Source organism: Dendrobates tinctorius, unplaced genomic scaffold, assembly GCF_039654945.1.
Source record: "Dendrobates tinctorius isolate UK_male_01 unplaced genomic scaffold, ASM3965494v1 ptg000180l, whole genome shotgun sequence".
NCBI classification, from domain to species: Eukaryota; Metazoa; Chordata; class Amphibia; order Anura; family Dendrobatidae; genus Dendrobates; species Dendrobates tinctorius.
This window is the reverse complement of record NW_027361847.1, coordinates 548,277-570,200: the sequence shown is the minus strand read 5'-3', so window position 1 is coordinate 570,200 and position 21,924 is coordinate 548,277. Positions and strand designations below refer to the sequence as shown.

Genomic DNA, 21,924 nt, shown 5'->3' with positions numbered 1-21,924 from the left:
TTCCCTGTTCCTAATGATAGGCACCCTAGCTATCCCTGCTACCCAGGTTACTTCTGATTGTGCTGAAAGAAACCTGCACCTTTTAATATGAGGAAAACATGCTTTTTTTCAGTGCAGGAGTATGTGAACTCAGATGCTGCGGTCTTCTGGTTCCTCTCTGGCGCGGCAAACCCCGTGACAGTACCACGCTTCTAAGAGGGACCTCTGGAAACTCAGGACCAGGCTTATCAGGGTGTGCCCTGTGAAAGGACCGCTTCAACCTAAGCACATGTAAAGTCAGATGCTGGAATCCACATCCTCTCTTCAGGACCGTAACCCTTCCAGTGTATCAGATACTGAAGAGACTGCTGAACAAAGCGAGAATCCATGATCTTAGCTATCTGAAACTCCAAATTCCCATCTGTGGTGGCTTTATCACCAGGGTGTCCAGCCAAAACCGAATCATGATTTTCACTTTCAACTTAGACATACTGTAGATTTACAGGTACGATCAAGTTACCTAAAGATCAGGCAGCTGGGGTGTCCCCCTGAGCCTCTACAACCCATTGCTCACCGTCAGAACTTATAGCAGCAGTAACTATTCCTTTCTGTAATATAGGAACCAATCACAATTAGCGTATTTTTCGGATTATAAGACGCACCCCAAATTTTGAGGAGAAAAATAGGAATTTTTTTTTTTAATAAAATAGTGGTGCTTCTTATAATCCATGCGCCTTATTGCTTACCTAGAGTGGTGGCTGCGATGAAGCGGGGGGAGGCAGGAGTGGGGTGATGCTACAGGCCGCAGGCTGGGATGAGAGGGTGTTCCGATGAGCGGAGCACCGATGCGGGTGTCTGGTGCTGCTACAGTGTCCGGCACTGCTGCTGTGGGTGACTCCAGTGCTGCGGGTGCCATAGGGGTGTCCGGCGCTGCTGCCCGATGCTGCTGCGGGGGTCTGCGGTGCTGTCGGGGCTCTGCTGACATTTTGTGGAAAGCCAGAGCCCTGGCAGTTCCATGGCTTCTTGTGCTGTTGACTCTGGGAAATTGGCCGCCGGGGCGGCAAATGCGCAGATGGAGATCTCGGCACCAAGATCTCGGGAGATGAGATTTCAATGCCGGTTTTGACTTCTTCGAGTCTTGCTCAGTTATAATGTCACGCATATGAAAACATACAAAGTATGCACTCACAGAAAATAGAGGGAGACACTGGAGGGATTTGGACAGTAAACAAAATAGGACTGGATGGGGGCTATGCACACAAGCGAAACACCAAGCAACTGTCACAGAACTCTCCTAAACACCTCTCCACTGTTCCTGGTAACTGCCATTTCTTAACCCCATTACCCCCAAGGGTGGTTTGCACGTTCATGACCGGGTCAATTTTTACAATTCTGACCAATGTCCCTTTATGAGGTAATAACTCTGGAACGCTTCCATGGATCCCGGTGATTCTGACATTGTTTTCTCGTGACATATTGTACTTCATGTTAGTGGTAAAATTTCATTCGTATACAGTTAGGTCCATATATATTTGGACAGAGACAACATTTTTCGAATTTTGGTTCTAGACATTACCACAATGAATTTGAAACAAAATAATTCAGATGCAGTTGAAGTTCAGACTTTCAGCTTTCATTTGAGGGTATCCACATTAACATTGGATGAAGGGTTTAGGAGTTTCAGCTCCTTAACATGTGCCACCCTGTTTTTAAAGGGACCAAAAGTAATTGGAAAGATTAAATAATTGTAAATAAAACGTTCATTTCTAGTACTTGGTTGAAAACCCTTTGTTGGCAATGACTGCCTGAAGTCTTGAACTCATGGACATCACCAGACGCTGTGTTTCCTCCTTTTTGATTCTCTGCCAGGCCTTCACTGCGGTGGTTTTCAGTTGCTGTTTGTTTGTGGGCCTTTCTGTCTGAAGTTTAGTCTTTAACAAGTGAAATACATGCTCAATTGGGTTGAGGTCAGGTGACTGACTTGGCCATACTAGAATATTCCACTTTTTTGCTTTAATAAACTCCTGGGTTGCTTTGGCTTTATGTTTTGGGTCCTTGTCCATCTGTAGTATGAAACGACGAAAAATCAGTTTGGCTGCATTTGGCTGGATCTGAGCACACAGTATGGCTCTGAATACCTCAGAATTCATTCGGCTGCTTCTGTCCTGTGTCACATCATCAATAAACACTAGTGACCCAGTGCCACGGGCAGCCATGCATGCCCAAGCCATCACACTGCCTCTGCCGTGGTTTACAGATGATGTGGTATGCTTTGGATCATGAGCTGTACCACGTCTTCGCCATACTTTTCTCTTTCCATCATTCTGGTAGAGGTTGATCTTGGTTTCATCTGTCCAAAGAATGTTCTTCCAGAACTGTGCTGGCTTTTTTAGATGTTTTTTTTAGCAAAGTCCAGTCTAGCCTTTTGATTCTTGATGCTTATGAGTGGTTTGCACCGTGCAGTGAACCCTCTGTATTTACTTTCATGCAGTCTACTCTTTATGGTAGATTTGGATATTGATACCTCCTGGAGAGTGTTGGTCACTTGGTTGGCTGTTGTGAAGGGGTTTCTCTTCACCATGGAGACTATCCTGCGATCATCCACCACTGTTGTCTTCCGTGGGTGCCCAGGTCTTTTTGCATTGATGAGTTCACCAGTGCTTTCTTTCTTTCTCAGTATGTACGAAACTGTAGATTTTGCCACTCCTAATGTTGTAACAATTTCTCGGATGGGTTCTTTCTGTTTCTGCAGCTTAAGGATGGCTTGTTTCACCTGCATGGAGAGCTCCTTTGACCGCATGTTTCCTCCACAGCAAAACCTTCCAAATGCAAGCACCACACCTCAAATCAACTCCAGGCCTTTATCTGCTTAATTGAGAATGACATAACGAAGGGATTGCCCACACCTGTCCATGAAATAGCCTTGGAGTCAATTGTCCACTTTTGGTCCCTTTAAAAACAGGGTGGCACATGTTAAGGAGCTGAAACTCCTAAACCCTTCATCCAATTTTAATGTGGATACCCTCAAATGAAAGCTGAAAGTCTGAACTTCAACTGCATCTGAATTGTTTTGTTTAAAATTCATTGTGGTAATGTCTAGAACCAAAATTAGAAAAATGTTGTCTGTCCAAATATATATAGACCTAACTGTAACTTGCGTTTATTTGTGAAAAAAATAGAAATGTGGTGAAAATTTTGAAAATGTCGCAATTTTACAACTTTGATTTTTATGCCCTTATTCACAGAGATACGGCACACAAAAAACTTAATAAGTAACATTTCCCACATGTTTACTTTACATCAGCACAATTTTGGAACCAACATTTTTTTTGTTAGGAAGTTATAAGGGTTAAAAGTTGACCAGCGATTTCTCATTTTTGCAACACCATTTTATTTTTATGGACCACATCACATCTGAAGTCACTTTGAGGGGTCTATATGATAAGAAATACCCAAAAGTGACACCATTCTAAAAACTGCACCCCTCAAGGTGCTCAACACCACATTAAAGAAGTTTATTAACCCTTCAGGTGCTTCACAGGAATTTTTTGAATGTTTAAAAATAATGAACATTTAACTTTTTTTCACATGTGCCTAAACAGTGGAAACCCCCCACAAATGACACCATTTTGGAAACTAGACCCCCCAAGGAACTTATCTAGATGTGTGGTGAGCACGTTGAACCCCCAAGGGCTTCACAGAAGTTTATAACGTACAGTTGTAAAATTATAAAATCATATTTTTTTTCCACAAAAACGATCTTTTCACCCCCAATTTTATTTTCCCAAGGGCAACAGGACCTTAAAAGTTACTGTGCAATTTGTCCTGAGTACGCTGATACCCCACATGTGGGGGTAAACCACTATTTGGGTGCATGGAAGAGCTCGGAAGGAAAGCAGCGCCATTTGACTTTTTTGGCTGGAATTGGACGCCATGCCGTGTTTGAAAAGCCCCTGATGTGCCTAAACAATGGAAACCCCCCACAAGTGACCCCATTTTGGAAACTAGACCCCCTAAGGAACTTATCTAGATGTGTGGTGAGAACTTTGAACCCCCCAGTGCTTCACAGAAGTTTATAATGCCCAGGCGTGAAAATAAAAAAATCATATTTTTTCCACAACCATGATCTTTTAGTCCCCAATTTTTTTTATTTTCCCAAGCGTAACAGGAGAAATTGGACCCCAAAAGTTGTTTTGCAATTTGTCCTGAGTAGGCTGATACCCCATATGTGGGGGTAAACCACTGATTGTGTGCATGGCAGAGCTTCGAAAGGAAGGAGCTTGACTTTGAGATCTGATGCCATGTTGCGTTTGGAGAGCCCCTGATGTGCCTAAGCAGTGGAAACCCCTAAATTCTAACTCCAGCCCTAACCCCAACACACCCCTAACCCTAATGGGATATTGGAAATAAATACATTTTTTTTTAATTTTATTATTTTTCCCTAACTAAGGTGGTGATATCGGGGGGTTTGATTTACTATTTATGGCGGTTTTTATATTTGGCAGCTGTCAAACGCTAAAAGACGCTTTTTATTGTAAAAAGTTTTTGCATCACCACATTTTGAGAGCTATAATTTTTCCATATTTTGACCCACCGAGTCATGTGAGGTCTTATTTTTTGTGGGACGAGTTGATGTTTTTATTGGTACTATTTTCGGGCACGTGACATTTTTTGATCGCTTTTTATTTTAATTTTTGGGATGCAGAATGAACAAAAACCAGCATTTCATGAATTTCTTTAGGGGAGCGCGTTTACACTGTTCCGCGTGCGGTAAAATTGATAAAGCGGTTTTATTCTTCGGGTCAGTATGGTTACAGCGATATCTCATTTAGGTCTTTTTTATGTTTTGGCGCTTTTATGCAATGAAAACAATATTATATAAAAAAATAATTATTTTTGCATTGTCTTATTCTGCGAGCTATAACTTTATTTTTTTGCTGATGATGCTGTGTGGCAGCTCGTTTTTTGCGGGACAAGATGACGTTTTCAGCAGTACCATGGATATTTATATGTGTCTTTTTGATCGCGTGTTATTGCACTTTTTGTTCGGTGGTGTGATGATAAAGCATTGTTTTTTATTTTTAAAGGAGTTCACTAAAGGGGTTAACTAATGGGACAGCTTTATAGGGCGGGTCGTTACAGACGCGTCAATACTACATATGTGTACTTTTTTTTTATTTCCAAAAAATTTATTTATTAGGGAATTTATTTAGGGATTTTTTATAAATTATTTTTACTTTTTTTTTTTTACTTTATTTTATTGTCCCAGGGATGGACATCACTGTAATGTGTCAGATCACTGATCTGACAATTTGGACAGCACTCTAGTCAAATCAGCGATCTGACAGGCACTGCTGCAGGCTTCCTCCGTGCCTGCTCTCTGCAGGCAGTGAGGAAGCCGCCTCCCTGCAGGCCCCCGCGGCCATCTTGGACCCGGGGCCCTGCAGGGAAGGAGGACCTCAGAGCAGCGCAGCACATCGTGCTGCTCTGGGGGTCTCAGGGAAGCACGGAGGGAGCCCCCCCTGCCGCCGATGCTTCCCTAATCCACCGGTACACTGTGATCATGTTTGATCGCAGTGTGCCAGGGGTTAACGTGCCGGGGGCGGTCCGTGACTGCCCGACACATAGTGCTGGGTGTGAGCTGTGATAATCAGCTGACATCTGGCCGCGATCAGCGGTGCTCCCCCCGGGAGTGCCGCTGATTGCTATGACGTACTATCCCGTCCATGGAAATTAAGTCCCAGGTCACATGAACGGGATAGTACGTCCAATGGCAGAAATGGGTTAAATACATTTCAAACTGCGGAAAGGGCAACTTGAAAACGCTTTGCTATCTTCTTATAGCCTTCTCCTGCTTTGTGGGCCTCCACCATTTTCAGAGTGCTAGGCATCTGCTTAGAAGAACCCATGGTTGCTGTTTTTTGGCACAAGGTTAACATAGTTACATAGTTAGCAAGGCTGAAAAAAGACATTTGACCATCTAGTTCAAGCTATATTCCATCAGAATAAATCCCCAGATCTACGTCCTTCTAAAGAACCTAATCCCTGTAAGATACAATATTGTTACGCTCCAGGAAGACATCCAGGCCTCTCAAACCCCTCGAATGAGGTCGCCATCACCACCTCCTCAGGCAAGGAATTCCAGATTCTCACTTCCCTAACAGTAAAGAATCCTCTTCTATGTTGGTGGGAAAACCGTGTACGCCGGTTTCCAAGGTAAACAGCGGATATCCAGGAGCCGCGGCTCTTAGATACCCGCTGTTTACATTAGAAACCAGCGTCCAGCGTCGCTGATCTCTCGCTGCCACACGCAGCGATGCGCGCTGGCCAGCGGGAGACTAGCGATCAAAAAATGGCCCAGACCGATCGAGCACGATCAGCGATAACCGGCAGGGGAGCAGGTCGCTGATCCCCGTCACACACAGCGATCTCGCTGGCGAGATCGCTGTGGCGTCACAAAATCAGTGATCGCTGTGTGTGACGGGGCCTTTACTCTCCTTAGCAATGTGCTTCTCTGTTTCCTTTTTGGCAGCTTTAATTAGTTTTTTAGATAAAGTATTTTTTCTCCCTATAGTTTTTAGATCTTCAGCGGTGCCATCCTGCTTTAGTAGTGTTAGGGTGTGTGCACACGCTGCGGATTCTGCTGCAGTTCCGCAGCGGATTTGGCCGCTGCGAATCCGCAGCAGTTTTTGCTGCGGTGTACAGTACCATAATATCCTATGGATATTAAAAACCGCAGCGCAGACGGTGTGGATTTTTCCGCGGTTTCTAAATCGCAGAAAGAATTGACATGTCAATTCTTTCTACAGATTCCGCTGCAGTTTGCCATCTCCTCCATTGTGGAGATGAAAAATCTCAGGGCAAAACCGCAGGTCTTTTGACCTGCAGATTTACCTGTGGATTTTACAAAATCTGCACCCCAATCTGCAGCGTGTGCACATACCCTAAATGCTTTCTTTATACTGTTAATTGCCCTCTTACTTCTTTGTTTAGCCACATAGGTTAGAGGAGACAGGGTTTCTAGAAAGCTGAGAAATGTGCATCACCTGGCCTTTCCTAACAATGATAGTGAACAAGTCATAACGCTAACAGGCTAATTAAGGGCTGAAGCCTTGGTCAAAGTTACCTGAGCAGACAAATCTCCAAGGGTGCGAAAACTTTTGTACTGGCCTATTTTCCTTTTTGTAATGTTTAAAGTGTAACAAATGACACTGTATATATTATTTTGCATAATACTAAAGGAAATGTGTCATTTTTAACTTTAGGCCTTTTAGAGATCATTTCATCTTCACTTGCTTAACCGTTCACAATAACAGTAATTTTGACCAGGGGTGCCCAAACTTTTACATGACACTGTAGATTGTGTCATGTGATAATGAGATGATGGGAATAGTAGTTGGTGACCACAGAACAGACATGACAGTGTCCCCTCCTCACCCTGCTGATCGGCCCATATTGCGATCGCCTCTTGTGCTCCATGTATAACCTCAACCTTAATATCAATCAGATCTTCACCCTAAAAAGAAAATGTAAGATGAGCTCAGGTCCCATCACTTCATGGTCAGATGTTGTCGGGGCTTCAGTGTCATCTACCTGATGATCCTCCGGGATGGTGTGATTCTCCTCCGGACAGTCCTGGGGACACAGAGGACGGGGACATCTCTCTGGTAGATTTCTCCTCCTGGATCCATCTGTGGAGACACACAGACTGAATACATGACCGGCCGTGTGTCTGTCTATATATGAGACACGTCTCTAATTCTAGGTTTATGGATCAGGGACTAAATGACATGGTTGTGGTCCTCACCACCGGTACCGAGGTCCCAGCACATTGTGGCCCCAAGTATGAAGTGATAATCAGCTTTGTCCTCACCGATTATCACTTCATACTTGGGACTACGAGAGAAGAAACCCCTGGATAGAAATGTGGAGCTTTCAAGTTCCAAGATGGCCGCCGATGGTGTAGGATGCAGACAGCAGAGCTCCTGCTCCCCATAAATCAGTCTAAGCCATCCAGCTCTGGGGAAGCAAAGAAAACAACAGGAAAGACTCCCAGCACAATCTAGACACACGGGAGACCCTACCAAGACGCTCTAGGGACACCCTCAGTGAAATTGAGCAGCTGAAATACCTGCTGGGTGAGACACGGCTGAGACTACAGAGAAGCGTGGGACTTGTTGAAGCCGGTCCCTTTCATCAGTAGCACGATTGATGATCGGAGAGCTGCCCGGAGGATGTGCCTACCTGGAGAGAGCATCTGAAGCAGCATCGGCTGGAGCTCCTAACCTCGAGACTCCCGCGGCGCATGGTTGGACCCCCTTCCCCCCTCCTTCTCCGCTGCCGTACATATCGCGCACAGGCGCGCTTACCGGAACCGGCCTCGCTCTCCTCAGGCCTTGGAGAGGGACCCGAAACACAGGGCCAGAGAAGCGATGTAGATCCTGTGACACAAGCAGTGAGTGGGGGAGAGTCAAGAACGGGACCCCATGTTGGGAGAGCTGTAGCTGGAGGGGTGAGGAGGCGAGGGAGTACTGAAACACTCAAGCCACAATACTCGCCGCATGCCGGGAGGAGAGCGGGAGAGAAGCCCAGTTTTGGCGGCGTGGAGATACTGAAAGGGCGCTCAGTGGGCAGGGCAACGGCAAACAGAGACATTTATCAGTTACGTGTGCCCTTGCCTTAAAACAAAGCTTAATACTGCAGAATCACAGGTGGAGAATTAGGCCGCACAACATTTCTTTATACAAGCGGCCTTGACTGTGGAGAACATTAACCCCACTTGTGGCTAGCACCAGGTGCAACCAGGGACACAAACGCTGTGCTATTGTATAATTCTATACGGGAAGCACAGCGCCAGATATAACCTCCACACTTGCAGTATGATGTAAGGGGAGCATCAGCACTACAGAGCACAACCACCAGACTAGACCTGGAAATCCAGCAGTACATGAGCACAGTAAGAATATTGCCGACAGAAGAGAATGGGAACCCTTTGTCTGCTGGAGCATTTTAAGGCATGATCGGCTATTAAAACTAGGAAAGATGGAGTCTGTGAGTGACATCGGGTGGTGAAAGACATTTATGACATCCAGAATCTGTTTATATGAAAGGAATTGAATATAGTATGGGAAGCCGAATGTATTGTGACCCAATTCTTTAGCTTTAAATTAGTGGAGCTGTGTCCCATCTTCCACAAGTTATAAAAGAAAGAAGTATGGTTAAAATAGGACGCGTGACCGGATCGACCAACAACAGTGACTCACTGTTAAATAAAAATATGGAGAAATTTATCACAAAACAAAGGACTGAAACGAGATGTTCCTCACTCTAAAGACCCCTTTGAAGAAACAAATTTAGGAGAAGAAAAAACTGACCTGGAAGATGCAGATAAACCCATATCTAGAGGCTTTATCAAAGATATCCTATCCTCTGCTCTAGCAAAAGATTTATCAGAAATTAAGAAAGAAATTCAACATATAGGTATTAGAGGAACTGGAGGGGGCAGAAGCTGCACTGACTACATATGCAAGCGGATTATCAACGGGCCTCCAACTTCATGAGGACCATGTTAACGCTCTGCATACCACAATGGAGGATATGGAAACTAGAAACAGGAGAAACAATCTTAGAGTCCGGGGCATAGCAGAGACATCTGGACAGGAAGATGTATCAGCAATTCTGACGGAACTATTTTCGCCTCTGCTGGACCCAAATGATAGGCAAATGCTAATTTTAGAGAGAGCCCACAGAGCTCTGAAACCTAAGGGCCCCGTTACATTTAGCGATGCACCAGCGATCCCGACCACGATATGACCCGGTCAGGTCGCTAGTGAGCTGCCACACAGGCAGATCTCACCAGCGATGCAGCAGCGGTCGTTACTTACCTGTCAGACGCGGCGATGATGACGTCCTCCGCCCGGGTCCATGGCTCGCTCGTCGGTGCCAGCAGGAAGCGGCCGACGAGAAATGGACCAGGCCGATCTCGTGCGATCAGCGATAGACAGCGGGGGAGCCGGTCGGAGGTAAGTATCACACGTAGCGATATCGCTACTGCGTCACAAAATCGGTGACGCTTTAGCGATATTGCTAGCGATATCGCTATGTGTAAAGCCCCCTTAAACCTAAGCCATCGGAACTACCAAGAGATATAATCTGCACGATCATGGATTTCTGTGTGAAAGAAAAAATTCTCAAGAAAGCGAGAACAAAGGAAACACTGGAATACAGAGGTTCAACAATCGGCATATATCAAGATCTCGCCTCTTCAACCCTAACAACAAGACGCATTCTGAAACCATTTACAGATATTCTCAAAAAGAAGCATTTTTTATTTCGGTGGCTTTTTCCATTTGGTTGACTTATTTCAGCAGATGGCCAGAGATTTACAGTCAGAACAACAACAGATGTAGCAAAAACTTGTGATGAACTTGGGATTCAGCTTGATCCGTTACCAGACCTGAGGTCACTATACACAAACCTCCAGCTCCCTGGCCTACCGATGCAAGAACAATGGAAGAAGGCGGGCTACTCAAAAAGTCAGAGAACCAAGACAAAACAAGCTGGAGCTCGGCGACCTGGTGACACTTGAACTCTGGGAAAAAAATGTCGCAGGTACTAGCACACATTAGAAAACTGAGAATAGACATTGCTTTGTTGCAAGGGACACATTTCACACAAGAACCTAGAAAGACACCATTACGATACCTGGTTCCATTCGTACTCATCCTCCAGGAAATCAAGAGGGGTCGCAATAGCAATCTCCAAACAAATGCTATTTCAGTTCATGGCCATGTTCAAAGACAACGACGGTAGATACATCATTATTAAAGGGAAACTTGCTCATAAAATTAGTCACAATAGGGAACATCTAAGTCCCGAACACAAAGCAAGATATTTGGTTTTCTAAAGTAATGAGCGCAGCTGCCCAGTTATTGAGGGTACTTTGATTATAGGAGGTGACCTTAATATGCCTCTGGAACCAACTCTACTGTAGATACTTCCACAGGGAAATTCAGTGTCACTAAAAGAGCACTAAAACGAATTTCCGTGGTTTTACACCTAAATCAATTGACACCTGGAGACATTTATACCCCGCCACAAAAGTCTATACCCATTTTTCACAAGCAAAGTCGTCATATAGTCGCATAGATGATCTCTTTTTACCATTTCAGGCAGTCCCGTATCTGAAAGATGCACAAATAGTCCCTAACGTACACTCTGACCACGCCATACTTACAATCAAATTGGTAGTGGGACATAGACCCAAAAATAGCACGTGAAGACTAAATGAAACCCTCCTGTCTGACCAGCCTTTTAAAGATAAAATAAAGTGTTGAGGAGAGCCTTAAGTTCAAATACTTAATTAACCTCAAGTGTATTACTTCACCTTACATGAGCTTTTTCAGATCAAAAGCGTGAGACTAAAGATGGCTGCCATTTCCCGCTTGCCTCACACCATGTGCTCATGGATCTGGAACTTCCTGTTTGGCCAAACACTATGTACTCAATGGATCCGCCCACTCTGATGACCTCATGGATCAGCCCAGCGTAATGACCTCATGGATTCGCCCAGACTAGCTCACTGCCCAACCCACTAACCAATGGAATACATCCAAACACTCCCATTTTAGAGTTAACCGAGCCCCCTTACAAGGGGCATATAAACCTATGTTTGAATCAATAAACGCTCTCTCTCACTCTTGCTCTCTTGGAGCTGTGCCATAGATTGATCAAAGAGAGGTTACATCCGACTAGGTCTGGAGTGATTCTTTTAGTGCGCACTGATCAATACCCATTGGGCCAGGAGCAGGCAACTAGTGAACATTATTTATTGTTCAACCTAAGAAAAGAAAACGTTGAATTTCATATTTTTTACATGCAGGTCCCTCTTGTCTGGGAAGCACATAAGGCTGTAGTAAGGGGAGAGATGATTTCAATAGCCTCACACCGGGAAAAAAAAAAAAAAGACAAACAAATTGGACTCTCTCTTTAAAGAGATTCAAACCCTTGAGAAAGTTCATAAACAAACACAAAATCCGGCTACCCTGGTTCTCCGGTCACAAAAGAGACAAATGCTTAGAGATATGATGAACAGAGACTCAATTAAAATTTTCACGAACTGGAAACAGAATATTTGCACATGGAAACAAGGTGTCAAAAGTCATGGTCTCATTGATTAAAAAGAGAAAAGCGTGGTCGCTTATTTACACACTTAAGAGTCCGAATGGATCTAAGATCAGAGACCCAGAGGGTATTGCGCCAGCCTTACGGGACTATTATTTCTCTCTTTACAATTTGCGCTCTGGCGAAAGCAAAAAGCAACTCGACAAAAGGAGGGCGGATATAGGGGAATTCTTGCAATCCATTAACTTGCCAAAACTCACTGAAGATCAACATCTTGGGTTGATCAGTCCCTTCACAATGAGGGAACTCCAGTCTGCCCTGTAGAACTGCCCAATAGGCAAAAGTCCAGGTCTGGATGGACTCCCTTTCTCCTACTACGAAACCTTTCATGAGATTCTGAACCCCTATCTTTTGAGGTTATGCAATGAAGTGTTAGCGGGAGCGGCCGTCCCGAAACAAACTCTAGAAGCGCACATCTCGCTGATTCATAAGGGGGGAAAAGAGCCATAGTTATGCAGAAATGACAGGCCAATCTCACTGATTAACAATGACCTTAAATTTTTTGCAAAAATGATTGCTAAGAGAATAAGTCTGATTTTAGACATGCTGATCTCAGCAGAGCAAGGGGGCTTCGTGGGTGGGAGGGAAGGCAAACACAACTCACTAAGAGTCCTATATTTGATGCAATATGCACATCTCCACCAGAAACCCTTGGTATTAATGGGAACAGATGCAGAGAAAGAGTTCAACAGGGTGGACTGGACTTTATGAGAGAAGCTCTTCTGAAGTTTGGCTTTCCCTCAATGTTAATTAATGCTATATTTCAAACGTCCATCAGCAAAGGTGAGGGTGAATGGAGATTTATCCACGCCCTTTGAGATCAGGAATGGCACCCGGCAAGGTTGCCCGCTATCACCGTCGTTATTCATATTAACTATTGAACCCTGATCCAAAGCATTAGGCAACATCCGGATATAGAGGGGGTTAGGTTGGCAGGGGCATCCCATGTAGAAGCTGCTTTTGCGGACGATTTGCTATTACTGACCAACCCGAACAGGGAAATACTGGCAGGTGTCGGGACTGTTTGAGAAATTTGGGGAAATTTCGAACTTCAAAATAAACCTTGATAAATCGGAAGCGATGAGTATGAGGCTATGTGCACACGTGCAGAAATGCTGCGGAAATTTCCGCCGCATTTCCGCAACTCCCGCCGCGGGTAAAACGCATGTGAATTCACATGCGTTTTTCCTGCATAAAACAAGCGTTTTGCAAGTGTTTTTCGCTTGCAGAATGTTTGCGCATTCCAAGCGATTTCAAGCACCGCTTGGAAATGTGATTAACAGGTTGGTCACACTTGTCAAGCATAGTGCTTCATAGAAATGAAGTATTCCAAGACGTCCAAGTGGAGACGTGTCCTTGCTCGGACCTTGCTGCAGCATCAATGAGGGGTGAGCTGAACTAAATTCTTTTTTTCTCCAAGGATAGTGCTTGACAAGTGTGACCAGCTTTTTATTATTGATGCTGCCTATGCGCCATCAATTGCAAAAGAGAGAATGTTAAAAATAAAAAATATTGTTATTATCACCTTCCGATGGAACCCGATCTGCTCTGCGGCGCTCCCGGCATCTTCCGGCCCCAATAATGCTTTGCCTGAAGGACCTGTGATGACGTCACACTCGCAAGAGCGCGACGTCATCTCAGGTGATTCGCGGAAAGCATTACTGGGACCGGAAGATGCCGGGAGCGTGGTGAGAGGCAGGAATGACTTCAGGGGCCGCCGGAGGGTGATTATATCTCTGTTTTTTATTTTTATTCTATTTTTTACAGGATTATGGTACCTAGGGCCTGGAGGACAGTCTCCTCTCCTCCAGACCCTGGGTACCATCCACACATGAGACGCTCACTTTACGCATGGTGGGCATAGCCACATGCGTAAAGTGAGCATTTCAATGCAATCCTATGGGTGCGGAATAGCCTCCATTCCGCAAAAAGAATGAGCATGCTGCGTATTTTTCCGCTATGCGATTCGGCAGTGGAAAAATCCGCAGCATTAGCACAGCATTGCGGAATCCCATAGGACTGCATTGGATGCGGGGTTTTTTGCGTTTTCGCGGCGATTCCGCAGCGGAAAAACGCTGCAAAAAAAATGTAACGTGTGCACATAGCCTGAATGTCCAGAGTTCGACCTTACAAAAACATAAGTCCAAATTCCCAATTAAATGGAACTTGAATCACATTAGCTGTCTCGGAATTACATTAAGTCCTCACTGGCAATCATTCTTTGCTCTCAACTATGCACCACTGCTTAACTCTACATTAGAATCGATTAAGTCACGGAGAGCGCCCTTTGCCTCCTGGATGGGACGCAAGAATCTGATAAAAAGCTTCATATTACCCAAGTTCAGCTACATATCAAGAATGCCTCCCATTAGAACACCGGTTACATTTTTTTCCAAACGGTACGTTCTATCATTGGGAGGTACATTTGGAAAGGCACAAAATCTAGACTCGGCTCTAAGACACTTTCGCTACCTAGAGGGAGGGGAGGTATGGGGGCTCCTGACCCACAGAAATACCACATAGCGGCGATACTGTCCTTGATAGTTGACTGGGCGAGAAACCACAAACACAAATTATGGACTAAGATAGAAGAGGAATCAATACCAAATCCAATCGCCACCATGCTGCATGCATCCATATATAAATTAGAAATACCCAATGCGATTACTTGAAATATAGTACGAACTTGGGCAAATCAATCCACTTCATTAATGCCACTTCCGTCACCTTTAGCTAGAGTCATGGACCTGCCAGATCTATACTTAGACCAGATCAAAGTTAAGCCCATTGACTTTTTGCACTCGTTTAGTGATGAAATAGGAACTCTTCTTACAAAAGGTACGTTACTTCCACTACCAGATTTACAAAGTAAAGCCCCAAGGCACCACATTAACTTTCTCCATTACAACAGACTCAAAAAAGCTTATAGAGGCGGACCTACAGCCTGGAGTCCCAACGAGGGACCTAACAGTATTCGAGTCATTACTAACCCAAAATAGAGAACCAAGAGGAGTTTTGGCAAAGTTATATCAGACACTTTTGACGTCTTCAATCCCGATAAAGCGTGGGAGAATGAATTGGGTATCAGAATGCAAGACTGGGAAGTTGAACATATATACACAGTATAAGAATTCATTTGGCCCATCCAAATGTGTAAGAGTTCAAGAAAATTCCTCTAAGATCATTACATGATGGTATACCACCCCGATGACAACCCATGTATGGTTCCCCAGTATTCCCCCGACTTGCTGGAGATGTGCAGTGGGCAGGGGGTCATTCCTTCAGATATGGTGGTCCTGTGAAATGATAAAGCCGTTCTGGGGGAATGTTTTGAAAATTATCACTAAAATGTGCAGGCTCCCGAACCCCGCGCAACCGAATCTTATTTTCCTGAATTGGTCTAAAGATTTCCCGCAAACAAAGTACAAATCCCTTCTGCTATTCCTGGTAGCGGCAGCAAAGTTACTGATACCTACAAAATGGCGCTCCCAGTCCTGCCCGGTTATTTCAGAGTGGATACAGAATGCTGACCAACTTTACTATGTAGAGGAAATAGTAGCTCGCACACATCTCTCGCAGGCTAAATTTACGGAGATCTGGGCTCCATGGGTATTATTTAGAGAAACTGACGAATACAGAAAGATAAAAGGGCAACAGACCTTCACATAGACGGGTAGTGATACTTTCAAGCAGAGGATTTATACATTTTAGCTATGTTGCTGGGAAAAGATAATGTCACACCAGTAAGCCTATGGGAGCAGTTGGAAACCAACCGCCAATTCCGCTTTTTCTCCGCGAACTAGAGGATTCCATTCTTCCCCTGTTTTTCCCCTGTATTTAACCCCATTTACTTACACTTTATCTGAAAGTTCATAGGAATGTATGTAGGAGATAAACCCTTCCAGAAGATTACATAGAAGACGGAGTCGTGTAACTGTATAGATGGAGAGCATTACATTTTCTGAGAAAAGCTTCACAAGTGACGCGATTGTAATCTTATGTAATTCAGCATGCATAGGATGTGTTGAAGTTGATTTCTGAATACTTGAATGTAACAATACATGCATTCCATATTGTTGTTCTGTTGGCACCAAAAATTCAATAAAAAAATGTTTAAAAAGAAAAATAACTGTGAATCTTTCTCCAGCTCCTCTGTGGTTCCATCCCTGGTGGAGGGACTCTTGGAGAAGTTGTGTTTCTAAGTGCGGCTCCTCCATCTGACTGACGAGGGTCTTCTCTGTCCCTCTCCTCAGGGTCCTCATCCTCCAGAGTAGAGAGGATGCCTGAAGTGGTTTCTTCTCTCCTAACTCACGTTATGGAGACTGGGGGAAGGACGGTTACCATTTACCAGTGATTGTTATCTGAGAGCTCATGATGTCACCATGAGGACACGGCCTCCCTCCTGGACAGGATCCTCTGGGATCACTCTAAAGCCCCCGTTACACACTGCGATATCGCTAGCAATATCGCTGTAAAGTCACCGATTTTGTGACGTTGCAGCGATATTGCTATAGCGATATCGCTGCATGTGATGCTTACCTCCGACCGGCTCCCCCGCTGGTTATCGCTGATCGCGTGAGAAGCTCCTGGACCATTCCTCGTCGGCCACTTCCTGTGGCGCCGACGAGCGACGCGTGGAGCCGGGCGGGAGGACGCAGGATCGCCTGGTGTGACAGGTAAGTAGTGATCCCCGTCCCCAGCGATGTCGCTAGTGTGATCTGCCTGTGTGGCAGCTCACTAAAGACCACCTAGCGATGCACCAGCGATCCTGACCGCGCCATATCGCTGGTGCATCACTAAGTGTAACGGTACCCTAAGGCTAAGTTCACACTGGGCGTTTTCGCTGCATATTTTTTCTGCAAAACCTGATCTCTCGGCAGGAAAGCAGCTGCAGGAAAAAAGCAGACTTTTTGCTGACAGTGCCATTTAAAGGGAACCTGTCATATAATAATGCCAATAGCCTGCAGACACGGGGTTAATCTGCAAGTTAATAGCATTTTTAATTTTAACCTGCCTAGTGTCAGTACTGTGAGAGCCCCGCTGCCGGGAGGAAATTAACCTTATTCCACCTGGCAGTGTTCAGCTTCCAGTCAAAGAGTTTCAGCCGGCGCAGATACAGTCACCGCCGGCTGTGAACATTATATTACCTGGACTCAATGGCAGATGGCAAGCGAGGGGTCCCTGTGTCCGCCCCAACGCACGTTTCAGAACACCTTCGTCAGGGGGCGTGAATATGTATTTTTGACTGCTGCCTGGATTCACTGCCATTCATCCTGGTTACCCATTAGTATGTTATGGGCATTATATTAGGTTACATCAGCTGTCAGGCTATTGTTTTACTGTGTGGCACATATTATTGCCATGTAATTATAAGTATTTCTATGTGCAGTATTGGCAACCTGGGTCTCTCTGTCCCTATTTGCTGTTATGTTTTTATGGCTCTATAGCATGTTGCTTTCGGCCTTACCACTTTAATAAAGCAATTTTATCATGACCGTTAGTTGTGTTTTGGATTCGTCCTTTCTCCTGTGTTTGTATTATAGTACAACTGGTCAATCATAGTCCGTGGGTATAAATGTTGGTGGTAGGTTGTATAATACTAGATTTGTTGATTACACTGGATTTCCCCACATGTTATATATTCCGGGTTTCACTACCCTTTCTACTAGTCACCGCTCAGTGTATAGAGAGCGGCTTAAGCTGGTACCGCGCCCCCGGCACTGACTGACAGCCGGCTCAGCATTAGGGCTCCGCATTAGAGTCAGCTGTCAGTCAGTGACGGGGAGCAGATTCAGCCACTCTTACTGTACACTGAGGGGTCACTGAAGCCGCACCTCTATGGCTAGAAAACGATCACTGTAGGGGGAATAAAGTTAATTTCCTCCTGGCAGAGGGGCTCTCAGTGCAGGAGCCGGGCAAGATCAGACCATTATTAACCTGCAGCTTAACCCAGTGTCTGAAGGTTAATAATGTTATTTTAGATGACTGGTTCCCTTTATGTGGTTGGGTGCCCTAATCCCCTGCGCGGTGATCTGACCTTCTCCTCCACTACGGAAGAGCGAGTGGTGAATAGACGCGGGGCCGGAGAACGGCTGGAAAGCCTCAATGTCAGACTGACGGGTGATCGGCTCCACCACGTTCCATCTTTATGTTAGGACAGCGACTCGTGTCCCGAGGTCTGAGGGACGGTCCGGGGCCGATATTTATCCAGGACTTTGTGCACAGAACGGAGAAAGTGATTTGTCACAAAGAAGAAGAGAGAATGAAGGAGGAGTCCAAGGAAGGTGACACAAGTGTCAGTCAAGAGGGAGGAGCCGGACGCCGACCACGACTGATGACGACATTGAGCCTGCACTGATTCTGAGGGATGGACGAGCGACAGCGGATTAGGGGGAAAATCATCAGTAAATTAACCCCGACTCTGCTGAGTAACAATCCACAACAGACTTAGAGACCAAAAGAACTCACAGGAGAGAACGGACAGAAGGACGAGACATCTGCAGAGAAAATGTGACCGATGCTCTAAGGAAGGAGAAAGATTCTGAAAGAAGAGAACGAAGACTCAAGACTGATGAAGACGAGACGACAGCGGAGAAACCGCGACTCACAGATCAGAAGAAAATAATCAGGAAAATGAAAGCTGTTGTCAGACGGAGAAAATGTAGAGAAAACCAGAGCAAGTCTGGAGAAAACTCATCTATTATAGGAGGACGCCGGAGAGACGTCATCACATCCACCGGAGCCAACAAGGAGCCTCGCTGCTCACCTCGTGGTGTAAGAGGCCGGAGCTCCTCCATCATCACGGCCTGGTACCGATCCTGGTGTCCTTCTAGATACTCCCACTCCTCCATGGAGAGATAGACAGCGACGTCCTGACACCTTATAGGAACCTGACAACGACACCGCCATCACCCAGAATCCTCCAGTGCTGTATAATGTCCCAGCAGTCACCTCTCCTCTCATCACCCAGAATCCTCCAGTGCCGTCCTGTATAATGTCCCAGCAGTCACCTCTCCGGTTATCACCCAGAATCCTCCAGTGCCGTCCTGTATAATGTCCCAGCAGTCACCTCTCTGGTCACCACCCAGAATCCCCCAGTGCTCTCCTGTATAATGTCCCAGCAGTCACCTCTCCGCTCATCACCCAGAATCCTCCAGTGCTGTCCTGTATAATGTCCCAGCAGTCACCTCTCCGCTCATCACCCAGAATCCTCCAGTGCAGTCCTGTATAATGTCCCAACAGTCACCTCTCCGCTCATCACCCAGAATCCTCCAGTGCCGTCCTGTATAATGTCCCAGCAGTCACCTCTCCGCTCATCACCCAGAATCCTCCAGTGCCGTCCTGTATAATGTCCCAGCAGTCACCTCTCCGCTCATCACCCAGAATCCTCCAGTGCCATCCTGTATAATCTCCCAGCAGTCACCTCTCCGCTCATCACCCAGAATCCTCCAGTGCCGTCCTGTATAATTGTCCCAGCAGTCACCTCTCCACTCATCACCCAGAATCCTCCAGTGCTGTCCTGTATAATGTCCCAGCAGTCACCTCTCCGCTCATCACCCAGAATCCTCCGGTGCCGTCCTGTATAATGCCCCAGCAGTCACCTCTCCGCTCATCACCCAGAATCCTCCAGTCCTGTATAATGTCCCAGCAGTCACCTCTCCGCTCAGCAGCTCGATCATCTTGTTGCTGAGCTCCAGGATCTTCTTCTTCCTCTCATGTATCGGGGAGTGCGGGGGAGGCTCTGTGATGGGGCCCGGGCTCCGCCCTCCTGACTCCTGGAGATGGATGATGGGAGTCACACAGCCCCCCGGTGTCTTCCTCACTATTGTGTAATCCTGTGGATGGAGAGAGTCACTTAGGGAGAAGAATTCCTTCCCGACTCCAGATCTGACAATCAGGAGAAATCCCGGGATCAATAACCGTCTCCAGTAATCTGGGGCCATATCCGGGAATATTATTACACTCCAGACAGACATCCCGGCCCCTCTACAGCTCTTACAGGGAATCCCCATGACAACTCCTCCGGGCAGAGAGCTCCACAGAATCCCTGCTCTTACAGTAGAGAATCCTTCTCTCCTATTCTGGATTTCCTCTTCCCGGTGTCGGACTCGTCACATCACACAATAAAGCTGATAGAAATGTAGAGGAGTTACCTCTCCGCTCAGCAGGGAGATGATCTCCAGGGCGCAGTGGAATAATCTCCTGGTGGTCTCATCCCTGTCCTCGTCCATCCTCGGGGGTCATTCAGGAGGAGGAGGGATGAGCACTGGATCAGCTGGAGGGATCTCGTCCTGCCGGCGTCTTCATGATGAAGGAGAAGATGGAAATCACAGGGGACGAGAGAACGACAATCACTAAATTCTGCCCAAATATCAACATTTATCAGGAAGAATCTGGAGGAAAAGCCACAAAACTCCACCGCGGCCTCCTCCGCCGATCTGACCGCTCATTATCAGCCTCGTAGGAGGACGGTCACCGTGGTAACTACACCACCAGCGGGGGGACGGTCACCGTGGTAACTACACCGCCAGCGGGGGGACGGTCACCGTGGTAACTACACCGCCAGCGGGGGGACGGTCACCGTGGTAACTACACCGCCAGCGGGGGGACGGTCACCGTGGTAACTACACCGCCAGCGGGGGACGGTCACCGTGGTAACTACACCGCCAGCGGGGGGACGGTCACCGTGGTAACTACACCCCCAGCAGGGGGGGACGGTCACCGTGGTAACTACACCTCCAGCGGGGGACGGTCACCGTGGTAACTACACCGCCAGCGGGGGGACGGTCACCGTGGTAACTACACCGCCAGCGGGGGACGGTCACCGTGGTAACTACACCGCCAGCGGGGGGACGGTCACCGTGGTAACTACACCCCCAGCAGGGGGGGACGGTCACCGTGGTAACTACACCTCCAGCGGGGGACGGACACCGTGGTAACTCCACCTCCAGCAGAGGACGGTCACCGTGGTAACTACACCTCCAGCGGGGGACGGTCACCGTGGTAACTACGCCTCCAGCGGGGGACGGTCACCGTGGTAACTCCACCTCCAGTGGGGGGGACGGTCGCCGTGGTAACTACACCTCCAGCGGGGGACGGTCACCGTGGTAACTCCACCTCCAGCGGGGGACGGTCACTGTGGTAACTACACCTCCAGCGGGGGACGGTCACCGTGGTAACTACACCTCCAGCGGGGGACGGTCACCGTGGTAACTCCACCTCCAGCGGGGGCCGTGAGGTGAGGAGGAGACGCTGCACATCCCCCACACAATGCTGCCCGTCCCCAACACTGAGGAGCCGCAGTCACATAGAGCAGGAGCCTCCACAGGAACAGCTCTGATCTCCCCCCACACTCTCCTCTCACAGATTCACCACAAACCCTCCTGTCATCTCACCGGAATGGCGGGAACCGGAAATCTGCTGCTGGCTGACCCCAGAGAACACGAGCTGCGCACACCCGGGACGGAGCGGCTGCACTGAGCGCGGGAGGACCTGTGGTGACGTCACCGTCATGTGACCAGGGGGCGGGGCTAAGGAGAGCTGTGGTGAAGGACCTGTGGTGACGTCACCGCATGTGATCAGGGGGCGGGGATCAGGAGAGAAGTGGTGAAGTCACCATCATGTGATCAGGGGGCGGGTCAGGAGAAGAGGTGAAGGACCTGTGAACGTCACCGTCACGTGACCAGGAGGCAGGGCTCAGGAGAGAATTGGTGAAGGAACTGTGGTGACGTCACTGTCATGTGAGGAGGGGGCGGAGCTCAG

At 47.0% G+C, this 21,924-nt stretch overlaps 1 protein-coding gene across 1 annotated transcript in view; it reads right to left on the bottom strand.

Moving 5' to 3' along the window:
- The window catches only part of LOC141054919 (uncharacterized), a 205,864-nt gene extending 184,162 nt beyond the window's left edge, over positions 1–21,702 (bottom strand). The window contains 6 exon segments of the mRNA XM_073551813.1: positions 7,417–7,495; positions 7,573–7,670; positions 18,929–19,052; positions 19,818–19,997; positions 20,316–20,463; positions 21,558–21,702. Of these exon segments, the coding sequence (XP_073407914.1) occupies positions 7,417–7,495; positions 7,573–7,670; positions 18,929–19,052; positions 19,818–19,997; positions 20,316–20,393 (559 nt within the window). The 5' untranslated portion in view covers positions 20,394–20,463; positions 21,558–21,702.
- Positions 21,703–21,924: the final 222 nt, after the last annotated feature.